This window comes from Leptopilina heterotoma, unplaced genomic scaffold, assembly GCF_015476425.1.
Source record: "Leptopilina heterotoma isolate Lh14 unplaced genomic scaffold, ASM1547642v1 Lhet_234, whole genome shotgun sequence".
Taxonomy (NCBI): Eukaryota; Metazoa; Arthropoda; class Insecta; order Hymenoptera; family Figitidae; genus Leptopilina; species Leptopilina heterotoma.
In genome coordinates, this window is record NW_025110951.1 from 82,129 (window position 1) to 106,069 (window position 23,941).

General features: G+C 27.7%; 1 protein-coding gene across 1 annotated transcript in view; it reads left to right on the plus strand.

Annotated features, from left to right (window-relative positions):
* The first annotated feature begins 9,959 nt into the window (after positions 1–9,959).
* Positions 9,960–23,941, plus strand: part of LOC122502549 (sodium/calcium exchanger 2-like) — a 94,639-nt gene continuing 80,657 nt past the window's right edge. The window contains exon 1 of the mRNA XM_043612664.1: positions 9,960–10,048. Within this exon, the coding sequence (XP_043468599.1) occupies positions 9,961–10,048 (88 nt within the window). The 5' untranslated portion in view covers position 9,960. The remainder of the gene's footprint in view (positions 10,049–23,941) is intronic.

Below are 23,941 nucleotides of genomic sequence, written 5' to 3' on the forward strand. Positions count from 1 at the left end.
TTTCTGATTGGCCACGCCTACAACAGTCAGTTCTTTAGTCAGTGTGGTACTTTTCTTGTTACTACTCCTTCTGTTACTTCCACTACTCATAGAGTTCACGCCTCGTCAACCAATTTTTCTCACCACGCCCAATTGTAGGCGTGGCAGTGATAGTAAACGCCTCCGAGGGGCGTGGTGAAAAGACTCAGTAATTATTTACGCTCACAATGGGTGTGGTAAGAAGACGTGGTTAAAAAAGGCGTGAACTCCAAAAGTGGTGGAAGTGTGCCGCGCCTGCAAAATTGTAGGCGTGGCATTGATAGTAAACGCCTCCGAGGGGCGTGGTCAAAATAATCTAGTAATTGGTAACGCCCACATTGGACGTGGTAAAAAGTTGGGGGTTGTTCACAAACTACGTCACACTCCTAGGGGTGGGGGGGTGTAAAGCTGTGTGTGACGAAGTGTGTAAAAAAATTTTTTTTTTATGTAAAAAATGTGATGAAGGGGGGGGGTCAAAACTAGTCCGAAAAAGTGTGACGTAGTTTGTGAATGACCCCTTGTTAAAAAAGGCGTGAACTCTAAAGTGGTGGAAGAGTGTCACGCCTACTAAATTGTTGTAGGCGTGGCACTGATAGTAAACACCTCCGAGGGGCGTGGTCAAAATACTAATAATTAGTTACGCCCATAATGGGCGTGGTAAAACCAGTTTGTTAAAGTTCTGGCTAGTAAAATACAATTTTTTTAAATCTTTATCCTCAGTACTTTAATTAAACCGAAATTGAGTTTTCTGAAAATCTGAATGGATTTAAATTTTCTGAAAATGAAGTTTTTAACTGCTTCTAAAAGAGAGCACTCGAAGTAATAATGTCAGAGGTAATTTAGGTGGATGATCGTTGCGATTTGAACTTTTGAGTTCCCTTCAAACCTCCCATCCCCTTTAGACACGACTTAATGCTTCCTTAATAACAACGACTTCCTTTTGCACCACTAAAATTAACGCTCACGTGCATACTTAAATATAGTTGAAAGGAGCAATTATGGGAGACATATATCCCTTAGCTTTAGAAACATCTTCTCTCTCTCTCACTCATCTCCCTCGCACTTTCTTTCTCTATATATACTAAATTCGCAAGTTTTCAAGTTGGATTTGGATGCTCATTAATTTTAAAGCGAGATATGTTTCGTATTATGATAGGTATGATTAAAGACTTTTTTTCGAATTTAATAAACGAGAGAAAGTAAATATAAAAAATAGAAAATAAATAAAAATAAAACAAGCTCTCATTATAATTTACATAATACTTTAAAAAATAAATAATCTTATAATAGAGAAATTTAATTAGCTAATGGTAGGTAAAATATAGGAACGTTTTCTTTAAACCTTTCATTTGAATATTTTTTTTTTCAACATTTTTTTTTTTATGAACACATTTAAAGTCTTGATTTATTAACGGCACATAAAGTGTCTTGGGGTAAAAGTGGAGAAAGAGAAATATTAAAACAAAACAAAATATGCATTAAGTTTTCTTTCTCGGCCAAAGGGAGACTAATAATTTTTTCTCATCTTTTTTTTCCCCTCTCTGTCTTCAAAAAGAAAAATGATAATTTATTTCTTTTTCTCTCGGGTTCTTGAAAAATTGAGTTATATCCTCGCAGATAAAATAAAATCTTAATATTATACTCAAGTTTTCAAGAATGACTTTTTATAATATTCATTTATTTCGTTTTTAAAGAAATTGTGGTAAAAATTAATATAATAAAAATACAATAAAATAAAATTCGAAGAGGGTTCAAAATTCAATTTGGGGGCAAGGGAGAAAAATTGATGAATAACGAAAAAAGAAATTTATATTTTTATATATTTCTTTTTCTTAAGTACAGTTATTCTGTTGTCCCCAAGGCCTACATTATAAAACAAAGTTTAGAATCTTATGTAGAGAGTCAATTGCACTTGTGAGGGTTCTCAACTGAAGTCACTCCACTTTGGCCATCATAAGCTCTTTTTAACGATTTCGAGACGAGGGTCGATCGATTTGTCGTATAGAAGAGTTTTAAATGGATGTTCCTCGACTATTTTTAAAAAAAAAAGAAAATGTACAAGCACTCATTTACTTATTACCTTTTTTTTCTTAACAATACTTCAGTTGATCTAAATACAGAAAGAAACTATTATTTATAATATGGGAGCAATAATCTTTGCGAATTTATAGCACAATTTTTATAATAGTTACGAATTTCCAACCAAAGTAAATTAATTTTAATTATTTTCCCCCATAAATAATATTTATTGAATTGTTAATAACTAATGAATCGTTTATTATTAAATATCACTTATTCACTAGTTCTTTGATTAACTATTAATTGTTTATAATTGAAAATAACATTATAAATAATAATAAAAATATTTGTTAAATAATAAATAATAATATAAATAAATAATATTTATTTAGTAGTTAATAACTAATTAGTCGTTTATTATTATCTATCTCATTATTCACTAGTTCACACTTCGATTGGATCTTTTCTGCAACTTTTTAACTTTTAGAGATAATATTTTATTCATTTATCACTGAATTTAAATTTTAAATTAATTATAAAATTAATTTTTTACAATTCAAGAAGAAAAAATACCAGACAGAATAATATAATTTATTTTATAAAATTTTGTGCTTCAATAAAAAAAATAATAGTTGATAAAAATTTTCTGCTCCTTTTGAAACTAATTTTAAAAATTTTTGTAGTGAAAAATTAATTAACATAAAACAGAAAATTCATTTTCGTAAAATCTCATTTGTCATGAATTTTAAAAATTCTTTAAAAAATTCATTGTCCGACAGATCAGAAGAATTGGGTCACGTGACAAGACGCAACTTAACATTTCAAACTATGATATAACATAGGAGAAATTCAAGGAAAAATTATTTTATTAATTAGAATTATTATTAATATTATTAATTATCCGTAATATTATTATTATTATTATTATTTTTACAATCAACACTTGAATGTAAATTAAAAAAGTAATTTTTAACTAAATATTCTCTGTTTTACCAACACATAGCAATACCGCTTTCTTCTCTACCGACAAACGGAAATACAGATCTCAATTTTATCGACCTGTAGAAATGCAATTTTCTTTATTACCGACAAAGCAATGCAGTTTTCTACTTTTACTATTCAAAAATTTACCGACCTGTAAAAATGTGCAGTTTTCTCTTTTACCGACATGGAGAAATACAGTTTTCTATCTCACCGTCATATGGAAATGCAATTTTCGGTTAAACGAAGAGTGCCAAATTAATAAAATACACTTACAATCAACAGTAAAGAATCCTTTTTTATAAATTAATATTTTAATTATTAAAAAACCAATTCACAATAAAATAAACTCTGTAATTTTAAAAGGAAAAATATTTTGCCCTTAGGAAATAATTTTTGCAATGAAATTTCGATAAAATAAACGAATTACAACAATCTTTTTCATCAAGCAAATTAAATACGAGGTAAAATAAAACATAAAAATTGTAAATTCTGCATTATATCTAAATGTCGTCGATTTCTATTGTTCTACCCTCTTATTTAAAGAATATCGACAACATTACTAATGAAAAGAAAAAGTTGTAAAAAACTTTTTTTACGAGCGAATTTTATATCTTTTTTTAATATTTTCAGGCCAATAAAAATGACAGAAAAGTTATTAAACATATAAAGAAGTTGCAGTTTTGATATGCTTTAAGAGGCACTTTTTATATACTTTTTTCCCTTACTTAGAAAATCTTTATTAAATATGCACTCACATTTTATAGGGTCATATTCATATTTTTCAATATGATAAATAGCAGCCATTTAAAGAAGGATTTAGAAAAAGAAAAGTAGAAAGAAAATTTTAACAATTTAAATTTGTATATATTCAAGTAAACAGTAAGATAATTTAATATAACGCTAGGAATCTACAGTCATTAAAAGTATTGAAACATTTAAAAAAAGAAGGTGTCGGTAAAAGCAGAGATTCACCTTACCGACCGATGGTAAATAGTCATTATCTGCAGTCGGTAATATTAATGGCCAAGCAATAGTAACTGAACATTTTAATATGTGCCATCTAAAAAACAAAGATTCACCTTGCCGAACTGATGTTAAATAGTCATAATCTAAGTCGGTAATCTATATGCCCAACGAATAATTATCAAACATTAATTCCTTGCCGTTGGTAAAACAGAGATCCATGTCGCCGACTGATGGCAATCAGTCATTATCTACAGTCGGTAATTTTAGTTTTCCTACCAATGACAATTAATTATTGCTAATTATACCAACGGTAATGTAGATATTTACACTACCGACCGATGGTAAATTGACATTAGCAGAAATCTATTAATTTCGCCTATTTTGCACTTTTACAAAGCAATGCTTTCGAAAAGCAACTAACTAAATGAATAAAATAAAACAAAAATGTAATTTTCTGTCTATTTTTAAAATTCTGATGGGAAATTTCCAATTAAATAATAATTTTAAAGCACTGAAGTACGATATCATCGACAAGAACTAACTACTGATTGCAGTGTTCAATGTTCGGCTTTAATTTCACGTTCGTCCTGGCCATTCCACTAAATTATGCTTTTGCTCCTGTAATTTACGATTCCTATCAATTATCGATTGAAATTGCGTACCTTGTTATATCTATATTTTAATACCAATTGAAAGATGAAATTCAAAATTGGAATTTTAATAATCAGAGAACTACCATTTTAATCAGTTAGAAAAATAAATAATAATCACTAACTAGAATTTTTTTTTATCAATTACGAGAGAAGAAAAAAATACCATTCTGAATTTCTTTTTAAAATCTTCATACAAATTTTGCATACTCTCCACTGTTTTATTAATGGGAATTTTTATTTATTTTACAAGAAGAAATTTTACGTCAACAACAAAATTAGAATATTTAACCGAATTATAATTTATTTACCTAGGAAATATATACGAAAATTGGTGAAATCTCCAAAATTTAGTTGAAATTTTGATCGTGCTCATGATGATGATGATGATTGATATTTGCAAAATGGACTGTGTTTTAATGTTGGAAAAAAAATCACGCTAATTAATCTATGCGCGAATTAATGGATTTGTGTTTGCATGAGAGGAGGCGAGGACTCCTTGTGTATACGTTGATGACGTGTTCTCTCATTAACGTCATTTTACTCGCAAGCTCGATTAATTTATTATTATCAAGCCCACTGAATTCACCGGTGTATGCAAATGGAATATTAATGATTCCCTCGAGATAACTAAGACTTTGAGCTTCACTCTAAATTATCTACCATTAGACAAATCAGACGATTTTTTCTCTCTGTCATCAAAAAAAAATAAGTAAAAGTAATCAAACTTAATATCAATCAAAATTAAATGCTTTAAATTACAATTAACACCATAGTTACAAATTATTTTAATTGATGTTAATTTTTAATTCAAAACCTTGATAATTGTAAATTAATATTTATTTTTTAAGTTAGAGTTACGTTTTTGTTCTCATAGGAAGAAAATTCATACATTTTCTGCAAAATAAATACGCTTTTTAGGGTTTTTCTCCGTTTTTCTTTACCATCTGTCGGTAAAGTTATGAAACGCTTGGTGGCCAAAAGGCTAAATTGCCATTTTGCTAAACCATGCACAGCAAAACTGTTTTACCGACTGAGTGTTTCGAACCTAACCTCTTACTGTGTAAAATTTTAATTTAGCGAAATGGCAATTTAGTCTTTTGGCCACCAAGCAAACTGGTACACAATCGTAAAAATATTGGAAATAAATATTTTCTGCTCTTTCGAAATTTTTCAAATTTGCTTTATCGACTGATGGTAAATTACCGACTAATTGTATATTATCGACTGAAAAAATCGTTATCGGTAATGATACTATTGTGTTACTGTTACTGTAGCGTCCTAGCTAATACTTTATGGTATAGTTTTCTTCCTTACCAACCTATGGTAACTAATCATTAAAATAATCGTTAGTCTATCGATAACTCATTTTAAAATACTAATAAATCTATCAAATTTTCAAAATGTAAGAGAATGATTTCTTAATTTAGAATCAATTTAGAATTTTGCACAAATTGTACGCAGCAAAACTGTTTTACCGACTAAGTATCTCCGAACCTAACCTTCTTTCTGTGCAAAATTGTAATTAGGGCAAAGCTTGGTGGCCAAAATGCTAAATTGCCATTTTACTAAATTACAATTTTACACAGTAAGAGGTTAGGTTCGGAACACTCGGTCGGTAAACCAGTTTTTCTGTGTGTGATTTAGCATTTTGGCCACCAAGCCGAATGGCAAATGGGGCTTTTGGCTGCCTACCGACACAATCTATTTTATCGACTGATGGTAAATTACCGATTGATGGTAAATTATCGACTAAACAAATCGTTATCGGCGCTGATACTGTTGCAATTATTAGTGACAATAATTCATAGATAGTAGAATTTTTTCTAAAAATCACTTAACTCTTGGTGACTGGCAACAAAAAATACACTAAAAATTTGATAGAATTGCAGGTGTTGAAGTATTATTTAAATATTTAAATGTTTGAATGAAGAAAATGTCTCCAGGATATACAATTCTTCCGGCGATATAATGCAATTCTTTCCGTTTGACGTTAAAGTTACTTTTATATTCTTTCCTCATAGACCTTTTCAGCTTTAGTGAGAAAAAGAGCTTTAGGCAAAAAAATCTTATGCCACTTCAAACGAAACTTTATACCAGTGTTAGTCGTCGCGTTGATCACTTTCTGGTGTTAAGCAACTTCTATTTCCTTTCTTTTTCTCTCTCAAAAAAAAAAAGAATTTATTGCTTCTGAATCATTATAAATCGGAGGTTTTTGTTACTAATGTAGTTAACCTTTGCTTTCTTGGTTCTTTTTTTGTTACCGATGGTACAGTAGAAGATATCTACTTTATTGACGTTGAAGTCTACATTACCGACTTTTTAGACTATTTTATTTACGTTCGAGTCTGTTTTATCGACTTCTAAGTTTACTTTATCGACGTTCGAGTCTACTTTATCGATTTTTCAGTCGGTAAAGTAGAAATTATTTTATTTATCTTTGTTATGTATATTCTTTTAGTTTATTATGTATGACAATTATTGAATTATTACATTAATAAAAAGCACAATATTAAAAGGACAGGAATCTAATTTACCGACTGTTGGTATATATTACCATCAGTCGGTAAATTAGATTTCTGGCTTTTTTATACAGATTTGTTTTTCTTCCTACTTTTACTTTCTTTACCTTTATTATTTATAGTGATTTTTTGAAACATTACAGGGATAAGAAGCTTTTAATATTTTTGTTTCTTTTTTCGCTTGGAGGAGAAAAAAAAACAAGTACAAAAAATGAATGACAAGTGAGAGTATACGCTTGTTGAAAATGATGTATGGATGTTAAGTGGCTGCTGGATAAAGAGCTCTATACTGTTTTGGAATAAAAATGTGAATACGATTTCATGCAGTCAAAACGAAATTGTAAATATTTACTAGGGTTTGTATTTTTACGACGATGAAATTCAAAATAAAAAGGTCTTCCTGCCATAAATACCGATATATGAGATTTGCATTCTTTTTACCAGTCAAGTTATAACTTTTGAATAAATCATTTTTACAATGTCTTTTCTTTTTTCTTTTTTACTTGAGATAATGTTGCGTTTAAACTTTAATAAAAATAAAATGTTAAACTACATTTAAACAAAAACTTTATTCTGGTTATTACAAACTATTTTTTTGTTAAGTTTTAAATTATTTAAAAAATTTATTCATTAATTACTCAAGTATTTATAAAAATATTTTGTGAAATTATAAAAATATTTTGTGAAATTATAAAAATAATTTCTATATTCACTCTGATTAAAATTGTATTTCGCTGGTAAAATTTGTTAATAATTTAATTTGTTTTTTAATATTTGAAAAACATTTTTTAAATTATTATAATAATTGTTTTTGATTCACTCTAACGAAAATTGTATTTCGCTGGTAAGATTTTTTAATAATTGGAATTGTTTTGTAATAATTAAGAAAATATTTTTTATTTATAAAAAAGCATTTTTTAATTATAAGAAAACATTTTTTATTTATTAAGAAATTATTGTTTAATAAAAAAAAATTTTTTAATGATTAACAAAACATTTTCTTATTCAGTAGCAGAAACAAGACACAAGTCATTTTTTTTCAAGAAAAATCTATAATAATCTAACAAAAGGAATCATTCTTTGAAATAAATTCTCACTGAAAGTTTGAAATAATTTTGATTGGATTAAAATGTAATCTCGTTTTAATTAATAAAATTTTGCTTTGCTGTGTTGTTGTTTACTGGGGGAAATTAATTCTTATTTACATAATTATAAATATACCGTGAGAGTTTAAAGTTTTAATAGGCAAAAGCATTTTCCAAGTGTTTGAACTTTGAAATTACATACCAAAATGAGTCCCTGAAGAACTTTTCGGGAAACGTTTAATAATGAAATGTGAAAAGGCCTCCGAGATATACCCGTGGGGATAAAAGCTTTATAAGTGAAACGTCTAGATACACAATGCCGTCACAAAGCGAAGTGTATGTCAATATTTACAGTATATAGATATATGCCTGGGCAAAAAGGGTACAGCAACTAGACTCCATGGAGAGTATTCACCATTTTCTATGAATGTATATAACTTTACATTCGTGTGTTGTGTGTGTATGTGTGTTTATTTGTTTGTGTGTGTGTGTCATGACTTTTCCGGAAACTCAATTTTATCCTCGTCTATTTTTCATTGTCTATACAGTTACAAAATGTAGAGGAATTTAATAGCTCGACATTTAATAGTTCCTTTCTCCACCCCCTCTCTCTCTCTCTTTCTCTCCTATATCCATTCAATATTTTCCCCAACAAAGTATAATTTTAATTAGAAAAAGAAAAAAAATTAATTATTCATTTTTAGAATTTATTGAAAAATTTTTTTGACAAAAGCGATATGAATAATATGTTATTTCGATGAAATTACACTGAGTTTAAATTAAAATGAAAAATAAAAGAGAGAAAAAAAGTAAATTTAATTTCAATTTTAATTAAAACTTTTTGAATTTAAATTAAACTGAATTTTTTTGTTATTTTCAATTACGAAATTGTTTATTCAAATTCAAGTTTTATACATAAATTATTGTTTAATTTAAATTGGACAGTTTTATACTGATTTTGTATCGAATTTAAACAAATTAAAATGGCGGACAATATTTCTAATTCGTTTCAATTTTGACATTATTTACTTAAATTCAGTTTTATTTAAAAAAAAAAGTTAAATTTTTTAATTAGAGGGTTTTTTTACACACTTTTTAATAGATTTACAGAATTCAAAATGGCGGATTCAATATGGCGGACGATATTTCTAATTCGTCTTTATTTTAAAATTATTTACTTAAATTCACTTTCATTTAAGAATACAGTTAAATATTTTAATTAAAGGGGGTTTTTTTTTTACTGATTTTCTATCAAATTTAAATAATTCAAAATGGCGGATTCAATATGGCTGACGATAATTCTAATTCGTTGCTATTTTTAAAATTAATACTTGAATTTAGTTTCATTTGGTAATAATTAAAATTCTTAAATTAGATGGTGTTTTACTGATTTTATATCGAAATTAAAAATTCCAAAATGGCGGATTCAAAATGACGGACGATATTTCAAATTCGTTCGAATTTTGTTTATATTTGCCACTTATGAAATTTTAAAAAGACTTAATTTCTAATTCTCGAATAATACAGAATCGAAAGAAGTAAAACTAGAAATAAAAATTGAATAACAAAATACATAAAATTAAAAATTAAAATAAAAAATTAATTTAAATTAAGAAAATTAAAATTAAATAAAGAAAAGAGAATAAATAAATAAAAATAAAAATACTTTCTCCCAATTTATAAACTAATGAATTTTTTCTCTCTATTTTCAGAAAAATGATAGCGTTGACAATTATTGAAGAGGATTCGTACGAGAAGGACGCTCTTTTTTATGTCGAACTTGAACCGCCAATGCTGCAAGGAGGCAAGTTTTTTTTCCGTTTTCATCTGCTCTGTCTGCTATTTTATTAGTTTTATTACCTTTTTTTCTAATTATAATATGCTCTTAAAAAATTTCCACTATATAAATATACTTCGAAATAATTTTTTCTGTATGAATGCATTAAATATATAATATTGAAATTTTATGCAAAAAACAAAAGAAAATCATTATCATTGCAAAAAAAATAATTTTTAGTATAAAATCGCTGCTATTGTTGTGCTAATTCTATTGAATTTTTAAAAAACATTCATCTGCTTTTGCTAACAAAAAATTACGAAAGAAAAATTGTCATTCATCATTTATCAGTAATTTTACCATTCCATTGATTCATTGTGTAAATAAAAATATTTTTGTGCGTAATAAAAAAATTTTTATGTATATTTTTCATTCTTTTTTTTATTTTAATTTTTAGTAAATTTTAGTTTATGAGTTAAATTTTAATAAATTTTTATTTTTTTGTTTGGTTTTAGTCGGTTTCTCAATTTTAGTTTTTTTAGCTTTTGTTTTTTAGTCTTTTAGTTAATTAAAAAAATTAACTTTTAGTCTTTTTTTAGTTTTTTAATTTTTTTAATTTTTCAGTTATTTTAGTTTCTTTAGTCAGTTTTTAATTCTTTTGATATTTTTTTATTTTTTTTATTATTCAAAAAAATATTTCATCTCCAATTTTTTTATTTACCAAACTATTTTTTTCCTTATTTCACCAATTTTCTCTTTTATTTCATTTTTCTTCAAGTATTAATTTACATTTTTTTTTCTTTTGCATTTTTTTTCTTCTTTTTTTTCTTTTCCAGAAATTATCGAACCAAATAATTTCAAGAGAAAATCGAGTGTTTCTGAAGGTAGAAAACGCGTTTCTGAATTGAATTTCCGTGATCTGAATCTTGGTACCAAATGTTCCAAGGAATTCTATTCGTTTCTCTCCCCTTAAAGGATATCGAAAAATACAACTTTCTCTGTGTCTTTAATTTCCGCCAACTGTGCAAAAAGTAAAAAAAAAATTTTAAATAAAATAATCGTGAAACTAAAGACACCTTTTTTACTTTCAATAAGTGAAAAGTTAATTATTTTTTTCCATTAAAAAAAGAAAGAAAAATTCAAAATTTTCTTTTATTAAAAAATATTAAACTTTCGATTTTTAGTTATTTTAATTTCTATAAAATATTTTTATATCATTATTTTGTCTAATTATTTTCACACATTGTTACCATGATTCTGATAAGTGACAATTTTTAAACAATTTAAACTTTTTAATAAAATAAAATCAATTCTTAACTATTAAAATTGATAAATAATTCATTTTTAAAACATGAAAAATAATAAAATACTAATTAATAAATTAACTAATTAATTAAAATTAATGTATTATTTTGAATTAATTTTTTAATTCTAATTAGTTATTAATTTTTAGAATTAATATATTATTGACTATGAAAATTTATAAATTAAATTCTTAATTTAACAAAATTAATAAATTCAAAATTTGAAATTAACAAAATTAATATATTATTTCTAGAGCAAATAAATAAGATAAATTTTCAAAAAAACAATTTTTTTTAATAAAGAAATTACTTTTCTATTTAATTTTTTTATTTATTTAATTATTTAATTATTTATTTACTTACTTATTTACTTATTTATTTATGAATACGAATTTTATTAAAATAAAAATTTTTTCTCTACCAAACGAAAAAAAAACAAAAATTCTCACTGGTACCACAACATCTGGATGCGATCGACTTGCAATTATTTGCGTAAGTTTTTTTTTTAATTAGACTTGTTCTCGATAATTAATAAAAATTCGAGAGCTATAGTAAAAAAAATTGCAAATTATAATTTTCACATTATTTTATTTATATAAACTTGCTTTTTTTTCTTCTGTTTCGTTGAATCACGTATATGAAAATTTTGCATTTTCGTTTTTTTAACTAAAAAAGCAAAAAAAAAAAAAAAAAATATTGTAAATAATAGAAATCACATTTTCGCAAAAATGCAATCATCTAAAGTACTGTAATTAGTATAATTTAGAAGCTACAATTTATTTAAACAATTCACGCCGCTAGAGTAATAAATTACAATTAGAAAATATTTATACAGCCAACACAATTAACGCACAAAATGTTAATTACATATTTAAATTGATTTAATAATTATAATTAAATTAATTAATTTAAATTAATATTCTAAATTCAATAATCAACATTATTAATTTTTATTTTATTTTAACTGTAAACGGATTATTTAATAAATTAATTAAAAATTATAAAATAATAATCTTCGCAATATTTAATAATTATTAATTATTTTATAAATAGAAATAAAATAATAATAATTTATTATCTTTATAAATAAATAATTTATAAATAAATATATATACCTCTCCCTATTAAATAAAACAATTTTGCCGCCGTCAAAGAGTCAGGATTTTCTAAGGGCCCCCAGGGGGCCGTTACATTAAACCTAAAAGTTTTAGTGAAATTTGACCAAATTAAAATTAAAAGTAATTAAAAATTTTATTTTTATTAAAATTTATAAGAATTATATAATTATAATATTATTATTGTTTACTTTTAGTTCTTTTTTATCAAAAAGTTAATGTCAACGATTATTAATAAACTTGCCGAGAGAAATTATTTGAAACAAAAACACAAACATTTCCAATATTAAAACAGAGTTTACAATTAATTTTCTATTTTAATCCTTTTTAATTAAACTTTTATGTTTTCGCATTTGCACAAAATTTGAGAGATGAGTGAAAAGTAAACAGCACTATGATCCTTGCAAAAATAATAGTAGCTTATCTTTGAAATAGGTTTTTGTATATATATATATATATATATATATATATGTATTTGCAAAATCGTAAAGTTGCTGTGTGAGTTAAAATTTTACGCAGAGGAGAAACGAGCATGAAATAAATTGCACGTAAAAATGTTACATTAGAAGTTTATCTTTTTTCATAGCAGATTCAACACGATAGTGATAGAGTCATAAATTTTAAGTGTAAAATTACACCATTTTCCGATTAGCTATTATTTATTTATTTTGGAGAAAAAAAAATATTTAAGCATTAATCAATAGTTGGAAGAGAATCTTTTTTTTATTTACTGCTCGACATTGAAAAATTTTAATTTTGCAGACAAAAGAAATTGACATTTTATAAATTTAAAATTTAACAATCCTTTTTGGACGCTTGTATTGAAGTTAAATAAAATTTTTACTAGTTTTACTTTATGATTAAATATTAAGTCAAATTCATTGAAATTTAATTTAAATTGAATCAATTGTTTAGAATTAAATTTTGGCTAACGGCCCTCTAAGGGGGGGGGGGTTACCTTTAAAGTCGTAATGTAACGGCCCCCTAAAGTAAGGGGCGTCACCTTGAAGGACGTAATGTAACGGCCCCTAGGGTGCCTTTATCTTTAAATAATTTCGAAATAATTTATTGAATTAGCCATTTTGAATTTTAATTTCATGGAAAGAAATTAAGAAATTGGAAATTTTTTTTAAATTTCCCTTTAAAAACAGAAATAATGAAAATAAAATTGAACCGCAATAACAACAAACACACATCTGTGCTCTTGTGTTTTATGTACACAGATATTTTATATCTGCGTTTACATTTGGAGCGAATCAGTGCTGCCCTCGTTTCCGTTAATTTATTGACGCAACACTGTCCATTTAAAGCACCGTTAGAAACCGCAAACTTTACGATGAGATCCAAGTTTCACCAACTAGACGCTAATAATTTTCAGATAAATTGATTATTCACTTACCCTAACGAGCGTCCCTTGACGTTTCGCAAACTGTTGCTGCACTCATCACTGACTTCAGTCCTTAAACAAACACGACACATGGCTGTGGTTAAAAAATTTTCCATCAATATATTCTCAATAAGAAATATTATTTTATTATTTTACTTTAGACTATTATTATTTTCTATTAGAATAGATTCACTATTTTTAGGTGGCAAAAAACTGGTTTATTTATTTAAATAACAACTTATTTAACTATATTTTTTATTTAACTAATTTAAAATTAAATTAATAAAGAATTGGAAGAGAAAAATTAAGAACTACTTCCGTTACGCGTGATTGAGACGAACTGGCACTGAGCGTAGAGAAAAGTTTGCTTTTATACTCGAAGAAAAGAGAGAGAGTGGGAGACGTTGACTGGAGGGGGTGACGGAGCACGGAACTCCGCCTCCTCGCGCCTCATTGGCGCGCCACATTCTCGTCCGAAGCGTATATAAGAAATCTCTCTTGCGCTCAGTGACCACTTCTCGTTTGCAAGTTCGCTTGCGCGTACTCGCTCCTCTATTTTCTATTTTTCCAAAACCGTATCAACATTTTTACACTCTTCTCTTAGTATTAATTATTATTATTATTATTATTTTATTATCAATATTATATTATTATTATTTTATTATTAATATTACAGTGTCAATTATTCATGAAGAAAATAATAAATATTAATTAAAATGGTAATAAACATTAGTAACCTAACAATCGTGAAAAATATTTATGGTAGTAGAAATAAAAATTATTTCTAATCGCCCATATAATAATTTTTTTAAGTAATTATATTACCAAGTATTTATGGTAGTGGTAATAAAAATTCGAATGGTATTAATGGTAACAAAGATTAATCACAATAGTGTTAAAAGTAATAAAAATTAACTACAATGGTACTAATAATATAATTAATGCCAACGATTATAAAGTACATTCAAAAATATTTCAAACAGCCACCAAAATCAATTTAATAATTTAGAATAAAAAATTAATTAATAATAATAAAAAAAAATTAATAATATAAATAATAAAAAATTATAGGGAATTAGATTTGTAAAAACCCAAAAAGGATAAAAATAGAGAATTAATAAAAGAAAAAAATTGAAGGAAAAATTACCTCAGATTAGCCGAGTTTTCGGTGAATAAAACCGATAATAATGTTGACATAACAATGTAATTAAAAATAGAAAAAAAATAAAACATCAGAGATTACATTCCGAGAAACGTACTGTTTTAATTGTCACTCAAATTTAATCACTTTTCCGGAGATAGCGGAGAGAATTATAATAATAGCGACTTCCTGTTACATAATAATGATGCGTACAATAATACCGTGAATAATAAATGTTTACGTCCATTATCTTTCATTCATAATGAAAATATATATTCGTAATCTCACATGTGCGTCCGGACGTAGCCGGTACACGTACAATTGACCTTGAAAACACCAATGAAGTCTGTTTACATTCAAGGGCCATTGACTGTTTCATTCACGATAAGTAGGCTAACAATGTCCTATCTCCCTTCCTTTCTCCATAATATTATCGTCGGCTCATTACTTCATTTTGATAAAAGTTTTTTTTTCTTTTTTGATATATTTATTAATAGCAGTAGATTTCTTATTTTTAATGTATACATTTTATATTTGCATTCCAATTATTACTCTGTCTTATGTAATAAATTTTATTTTAAAAAAATTATTTGTCAAGGAAAAATATTTTTGATTTTAATTTTTATTGTCTTGAAATTAATTTCTATTTTATTTCTATTTTCTATAAAGTATATTATTGAATTTATCATTCGGTCGAAAATTATGTAGATAAAAAAATCATTCAACAAAGGTGCTTAAAAAAAATTTTCCAATAATTTTCTGACCTTCTACTTTTTTTTGTTGTAAGGTACTTAACATTTTTTCATGTTTCTAAGAAATATTTGCCTGTTATACTTTAGATTCTTTTTTGGTTTGGTTTTCCTTCTCTCGAACAACATTCGAAAATTTCGCCATTTAGACCAATTGATTTCTAATTTTGGAAATGGATGCACTTTGTAATTTTTGATGCACGATATGAAGACTTCCAACAAAAAGACCATTGTTGACGAGATATATCCAAAAGCTAACAGCAGAAGGATCCGTTCAAGCAAACTGAGCGAACTATCAATCTCTGGTGAATCCGAGTAGGAAGGAATTTTTAATTTCGAATGATACAATCCCAATTTGTGCATCAATCCAACATCGACGTATTTTAACATTTCTCTATCAATCGCTTCACCAAATGGAAGTCCTGGTTCCATCCAAAAAATAAATGCATTGTTTGTGACAGGCTCTTCCAAAAGTTTCATTTCCAATTTCTTATGTTTTCTCATATGCTCATCAATTACATTGACTACACTTGACATTCTTATAGCACAAGAAATATTTCTGTACACAACAATCTGCTTTAAACATTTTGCTAATGAACCTTTTGAGACTTCTGAAGATTTATTTTTCCAAATATCAAAAGCATCTTTTGAACGAAAGTCTGATGAGGTAAATAAAAATTGTTTCGTATACACCGAAAGATTCGAGTCAATTAATTCTTGAACGCTTTTGATTTCGTCACCTGCATTCACCTTCATTTGCATTTCTGTAAATAGCGAGAATATATAACTCGTATAAATAATACTCGAGAAGAGTATGAAGACAAAAACAATTTTCTCTCTAAACCTACTTGGTACTATCGTTAAACCACTTCCTAATAAAATTCGCAGAATATTAATCGGATCCCAAATTGTTCTGTTGAATTTCATCAGGAAGAGGATAACATAGAGGCAGATTATTGCCACCAAATTACTTAGAAGTGGACCAAAAAACTTCCACGACAGTGTAGCAATTGTAACATTTACTGTTGACTTGGGAACAAGAGCAAACATTTCCTCTAAATACAAAATACGACCTCGTCTAAATATTGTCCGATTACAATTGTGTTTGTAGCCGTAAATATTAAACAGAAAGTGAGCTTTATTATCAAGTAGGTAACGATATATTCCTCTAGCTCTACTACAACTAAAACCACCAGACATCTTGATAAAACTTTTCCGAAAATCCATCACAAAATTTAGTTTTTCCGATAAAATTTTAAACAATGTCACCATATTTTGAAAACTATTAAATGTATTACCATCCAGTTTTTTCACTTCATACCGATGTAGATTTTTACACTTGTCTGGAAACCAATCTAAAGCTGACCAATGTTTGCTACTCGTGAATATTTTGCTGTAAGGATTATAGTGGTACAAAGCTGCTTCTCTTGTTTTCGATCCAAAATTGTTTGCCTTTTTTCCAGTTAAGTGAAGAATCGTGACATCTAGGAATTTTTTCTTCCAGAGTTCTTGCAGTATCTTTTGGTACTGTTCGTCGACAATTAATCTCGAAAATGTTCTATTGTTCCGAGTTTCTGTTAGATGTACAATTAGACACTTTGGTCGCACGTTCTCCAGGGTAATGTTCACCAAAAATTCGAAAGGTGGTAGTAGATTTTTGCTCAAAGAGTCTCCAAACAGAAGCAGAATGAAGAGCGTCGTTTGTCTCGAATTGTCATGGAGTATTTGAGAATCATTTCGAAAACGGATCATCTGATTAAAGTTCAAAATAACTGAGGGTACAGTCCGACTAACTTTGTGCAAAAATTCTTCGGTTTTGTTGTTAGCATCCTGATCGATTAGAAAGATTACCTGATATTTGGATTCATGTTCCGTGAGGTAACTCACGAGACTGTTGCTTCTTTTGGAATGTCCCGAAAAAAGCTCCGGATGGACACAACTTGACAAACTTAAAATTACAACAAACATCACTACCGAAAATTGTGTCATTCTTCTAATTTTTAAAAATGTCAAAAATTTGAAAAGTTGCTTTTTGGAACTTGTTTCTCTTCAGCAGTTTCTTTTAATTCTGCAGACTCTTCCAATCCTTACGAAAGAATTTATAGAAATTATTTGACAAAATCAACAAAGGTTTGATTACTTACTAAAGAATTTATAAAGATGTGTCAAAATTATTGGACCAATTTGTCATCTGCAACAACATTTTCTTTTTGGAACTTGTTGCAAACTTTTTGAACTCTTCCGAACTTTCTGTTAATTCTTCAAACTCTTCCAATCCTTATGAAGGAATTTATAGAAATTTGTCAAAATCGAAAAAGATATTGTCTGTAATGCCTTTTTTGGAACATGCTGCTGTTCGGAATGTTCGTATTGTATTTATAAAGATTGTTTGTCAATATAATTTACCAAAAATTTATTATCCGCATTGCTCTTTTCTTTTTGGAACATGTAGCTCTTAAGAAGGTTCGTATTCTTCTAGAAGAATTAATAAGGAATATTTGTCAAAATTTGCTTAAAGTTTATCAACTGCAAGGCTTTTTTTTGGACATGTTGCTCTTCAGAAGATTGTTTTCTTATGAAAGAATTTATAAACAGTATTTGTCGAAAATTGGCCAAAAGTTTATTATCTGCAATTTTAGAACGTGCTGCTCCTCAGAAAGTTTGTATTCTTTTGAGAGAATTTTTAAAAATTACGATGTAGAAATAAATATTGATAGTATGTAGGCCTAGTATTCTCTAAAATAATACCTTCTACCTCTATAAAGTAGAATTAGAATTAGAACTTAAGGTCTTTGTAAATACGAAAGAAAAAAGTGGTCACCTTTTTGTTTGATCTAACGGAAAAATAAAAAGTGCACTATACTTAGGGGAAATAAACTTTTTGTTTATCACATTATTGTCGTTTCCAGTGTTTGATTACAATTTATAATACAATTTGCACTACAATCCACATTACAATTTGGATTAAAATTTGTATTATGATTTTCCTGCAGTTTGTACTACAATTTGTACTATAATTTGTACTACAATTTGTATTACAATTTGCATTACAATTTGCATTAAAATTTGTACAATTTGTATTACGATTTTTACAACAACTTGTACTACAAGTTGCATTACAATTTGTACAAATTGTATTGATTTTTGTATTAGTTTTTAAAAACATTGCGAACTTAAATCACATTTTTCTCTTTTCTTCCTTTAAAAACATTTAGATTTCATTTCAAAAATTTACATTTTTGATATTCATTTTTTCGCATTTTCTTATTCTCAAAAACAGTAAACTTTTCTCAGTTCAAGACAGCAATCTTGCTTTTCTACGCGCGGGGGGAAAAAGAATCGGACTTTTCTGGAAATGACTTCTTTTCATATCATACGTCACGCGCCAACAAAAAGAGTAAAGAAAAACCCAAAAGCGTGCTCCAAATCCTTTATGTCTATGTGGCGCATAATAAAACATTCTCGTAACAAAAGCATTTTGTCCACAGAAACATAGAAAAAAAGAAAATTAATCAAACGACAATTTTTCATTAAATAAATCTCAATCGTTAGCATTTCGGAAAATTTTCTCCCATTACAAACCAAAACCTAGGAAAAACTTTTACTGTTCCTTTCTACGTTACAAAATCAAAATTATTAGATCTTAATTATTATTTATTTAATACTTTTATTGTTATTTATCATTTATTTCTTTATTATTTACTTATTATTTATTTGTTTATTATTTATTTATTTATTATTATTTATACGTATTATTTATTTATTTATTTATTTATTTATTCATTATTTATCTTCTCTCTCGAAAATTTGAGTTCATTATTTACTAAAACTAAATGTGCAGCAATAAATTTTCAAAACTCGGGAGAAAAAAAAATAATATTTAGACAGAGTCGTAGGAGAAGTGTGTGTACGAAAAAAAGGAAAGAATCGAAATAGAAACAAAAGTGACAGTTAAAAAAAACATATCCATGAAACTTTGTTAAGCGTTTCGTTTCTCATTCTCTCTGCATAAACTCTCGTCGGCTTTTTTACACGTGCACGAATTCCACAATTCTCAGTGACGGAAACTGAGTTTTTCTTTTTTTTTCATTTTATTTTTTGTTCGACAATTGAAAGCTTCCAGCTGCGACTGAATTTAACGGGTTTAGAACAAAAAAAAACTGTAAAAATGCATATTTTTAAAATATGGGTCAAAATCCGTTGTATGTGTAAGAATTCTAACGCAATATTCATAAACCGTATTTGGAAAATTCGAAAAATTATTTCCTCCCCCCCCTAAACAAAGAGAAAATAATTTTTTAATCAAAAAAAAGAAATAAAAAAAAACTTTTCGAACAAGAAAAGGAAATAAAAAAAATTCTTTCCTCCCCCTAGGGGGGAGAAAATAGTCTTTCGAACAAGAAAAAGAAATTTAAAAAAATTATTTCCTCCTCCTTTTTCAATCTCCCCCCCCCCTCCTCTATGGGGGAGGAAATAATTTTTTGAATTTTCCAAATATGGAAAAGGGAAAAAATATTAAGTTTCAAAAATAGTAAATCCCTTATATTGCAAATTTTCAAATTTGTAATTTTTTGCACACGGTTTTTGTATTTTATCTTTGCCTTTGTTTTTAAAAGAAAAATTTTTTTTAATTTAGAAAAAAAAACTTACAGAGAGAGAAAGAGAAAAATATTACAGAATTACAAAAGAATGAAACGAAATGACAAACGGAAATAATAAGAAAATGGTAATTGACTGTTATTTCAAACGAAGATTAAAAGCAAAATTCCTACAAGGGAAAATGTATGGAAAATTTACCAAGGGAAAAGTATATATAATGAAGGTCCGAGTTAGTGTAGAAAAAGAAAATAATAATGAGACGCCTGAAGCAAAATGATAGTGTTACTGGAGAAGAGTTTCAACTTTAATCGCATGCACATACAACATGGAAACATGGAAAAAAACAATGTCCAAGTGAAAAAATTTTTTTAAAATTTGGATTTTTTAAATTCAGTTTTGAAAATTTTATTGAAAAATTTTATATTAAAAAAGTTGAAACAAAAAATTTATTTCGAAAGAAAGGAAAATATTTTTGTTTATCAATCTCTTTTTTTATAAAACTCTCAATTTACATGCAAAAATTTTATGTGTTTTATATTTTTACTTATTAAATAATTATTACATTTATAATTTATTTATACATAATTATAATAATAATTTATAATTTATTATTCATAAATAATTTACTTAATATTTTAAACTTTTATACAATTAAGATTATTTTTGATTTCACAAATTTATAGATTTTTAATTTTCATTAACTGATTTTCCATGAAATATCCATTAAATATTCGAAATTTTCGACAAAATGTTCCATTATGCAAACTATTATTAGTGGTTAAAATTTTAGATCCTCTTCAAAGTTTTCAAAATTGTGAAAATTGAATTCAAATTTTTGCACTTTATAGGATTATGTGAAAAATTTTTAAATCTGAAAACCAAATTTTTTTTAAAAACTCTGTAAATTGTTACCTGATTTTTTTCCCTTTTATATCGCTTTAACATTTTTTTAAGAAATTTTAAAGACTATTTAAAAGAAAAGACAGGAAAAATCATTCATAACAAAGAAAAATTATTTGATACAAATACAAATTATTTTAAACAAATAGAAATTATTTGATATAAATAAAAATGATTTGATACAAATAGAAACACAAAAGTTCTGAAACCAAAAAAAAACTTCTACACTAGTTTCAAAGTCATGTTGAAATTTTCAATTTATCGAAAAGAAAAAAACACTTTGTTTTGTAATAACAAACGTGACACATATTTTTAATACAATTGCGAAAAATTGGATCAATAATTGTTGACCTTTCACCTTTCAAGTTGAGCTTTATTGTAAATTTTTTCCAGAACTATTTGACCAAAGGAATACTTTATTGTTGCAGAAAAGATGTTTAGCAATTTGTTGATAACTACAGCTACAAAAATTTGTATTGATTCACTTTTTTTTGTTATGGAACAACACATTTTGTATGTTTGGTTGTTCTGAAAAACTGAACAACAATGCTACCTGTATTGTACCTGCAAGAACAACAATACTACCTGAATGTAGAAAAACTACTTCTTCTGAATTGAGATGCTGAGAATTTATTTTCATGCAAAGATTTTCTGCAATGGTTTCCTCTTTTCTTGCTTTGGAACAACAATGCAAAATTTCTCAAACTTGGCAAATTTATTTTCCTTTTCTTGAAGCAGGATTCGATAACCTCTACACAGAAGACCATGGTTGATAGGAAATACCCAACAGCTAATAGCAAAAGCATCCGTTGAAGCAAATCTTGCGAATCACCTTCCTCTGGTAAATCCGAGTACGAAGATACTTTTAATCGCGAGTGATACAAACCCCACTTGTGCATCAATCCACAATCAACGAAATTTAAAAGTTCTCTGTCAAATTTCTCCCCGTATGGAGCGCCTGGTTCCATCCAAAAAATCGACGCTACATGCGAAACAGCTTCATTCAGTACTTTCATGTTCAGTTTACCGTAGCTTCTCATTTGTTGTTCAAGTACTGCGTTCATTACCGAAGTAAGTAAGAGACAGGAAATATTTTTGTACTGCATTTCACAAATACATCTTTCCACAGTCAGTAATCTTAATCGAACTTCTTCACTTCTTTGGAAAGAACGATTAAAATCAGTCAGTGTTGAAAAATCCGACGGATAAAAAAAAAATTGCCTCGCAAACAAAGAAAGATTTGACTTCAAAAGTTCTTTGACGGTACCAATTTCCTTTTCGTTCGTCACCTTTATTTGCAACGAAGTAAATATCGAAAAGACATAACTCGTGTAAAAGATACTCCCAAAGAGAAGCATTATCAGAGCTATTTTTTCTCGCAAATTTTTTGGAGTCGTTGCCAATTCATTACCTAAGAGAACTTTTAGAATATTCACCAGTCGCCAAACATTTTTGTCAAACTTCAGCAAACGGAAAATAATACTCAAACTGGTGATTAAGACAACGTTTCCCAAAATCATAGTACAAAGTTCCCAGGAGAAAATACTGTTGGTGACAATGATTGGCGATCTCGGTACCAGAGCAAACACTTCTTCCAAATTTAAAATGCGACTGCGTTTTAAAATGGATCGTTTGCAGCGGTGATAATAGAAATATAGATTCATGACAAAAGACTTCTCACCTGTCAATAATTCGCGATAGGTTCCTCTAACATATCTACAACCGAAATCACCAACTGGTTGACGTTTGTTTTTGAAATCAATCGAAATATTTAGTTTCACCGCTAAGGATCGAAACAAGTTGATAGTGTTCTCCCCTGCAGGAATGTAGACATACTTCATTTCGTACCGATGTAAATTTTTACTCTTGTCTGGAAACCAATCTAAAGCTGACCAATGTTTGCTACTCGTGAATATTTTGCTGTAAGGATTATAGTGGTACAAAGCTGCTTCTCTTTTTTTCGATCCAAAATTGTTTGCCTTTTTTCCAGTTAAGTGAAGAATCGTCACGTCTAGGTATTTTTTCTTCCAGAGTTCCTGCAGTATCGTCTGGTACTGTTTGTCGACAATCAATGGCGAAAATTTTTGATTATTCCAAGTTTCTGTCAGATGAACAATTAGACACTTTGGTCGCACGTTCTCCAGGGTTATGTTCACCAAAAATTCGAAAGGTGGTAGTAGATTTTTGCTCAAAGAGTCTCCAAACAGAAGCAGAATGAAGAGCGTCGTTTGTCTCGAATTGTCATGGAGTATTTGAGAATCACTTCGAAAACGGGTCATCTGATCAAAGTTTAAAGTGACTGACGGTACAGTCCGACTAACTTTGTGCAAAAAGTCTTCGGTTTTGTTGTTAGCATCCGGATCGATTAGAAAGATTACTTGATATTTGGATTCATGTTCCGTAAGGTACCTCACGAGACTATTTGTTGTTTTGGAATGTTCCGAAAAATTTTTCTCCGGAAGTGGGTGAATTAATGACAAACATGTCAAAATTACGACGAGCACTTCTACCAAATGTTTATTAAACAGCATTGTTTGTTTTACTTAGCGGATAATGAAGATTTGCAAAAGTCCCTCCGAGTATTTTCCTCTTTCATTAATTTTGTTGTTGTTGCCTTTTTGTTAGTAACTTTTTTCGTACCTTTTTTTGTACCACCTTTCTTCGGAACCTTCCTTTGCCAATGCCACGCCAATGCCTTCCTTTCTTCCTTTAGCAGAATCGAAAC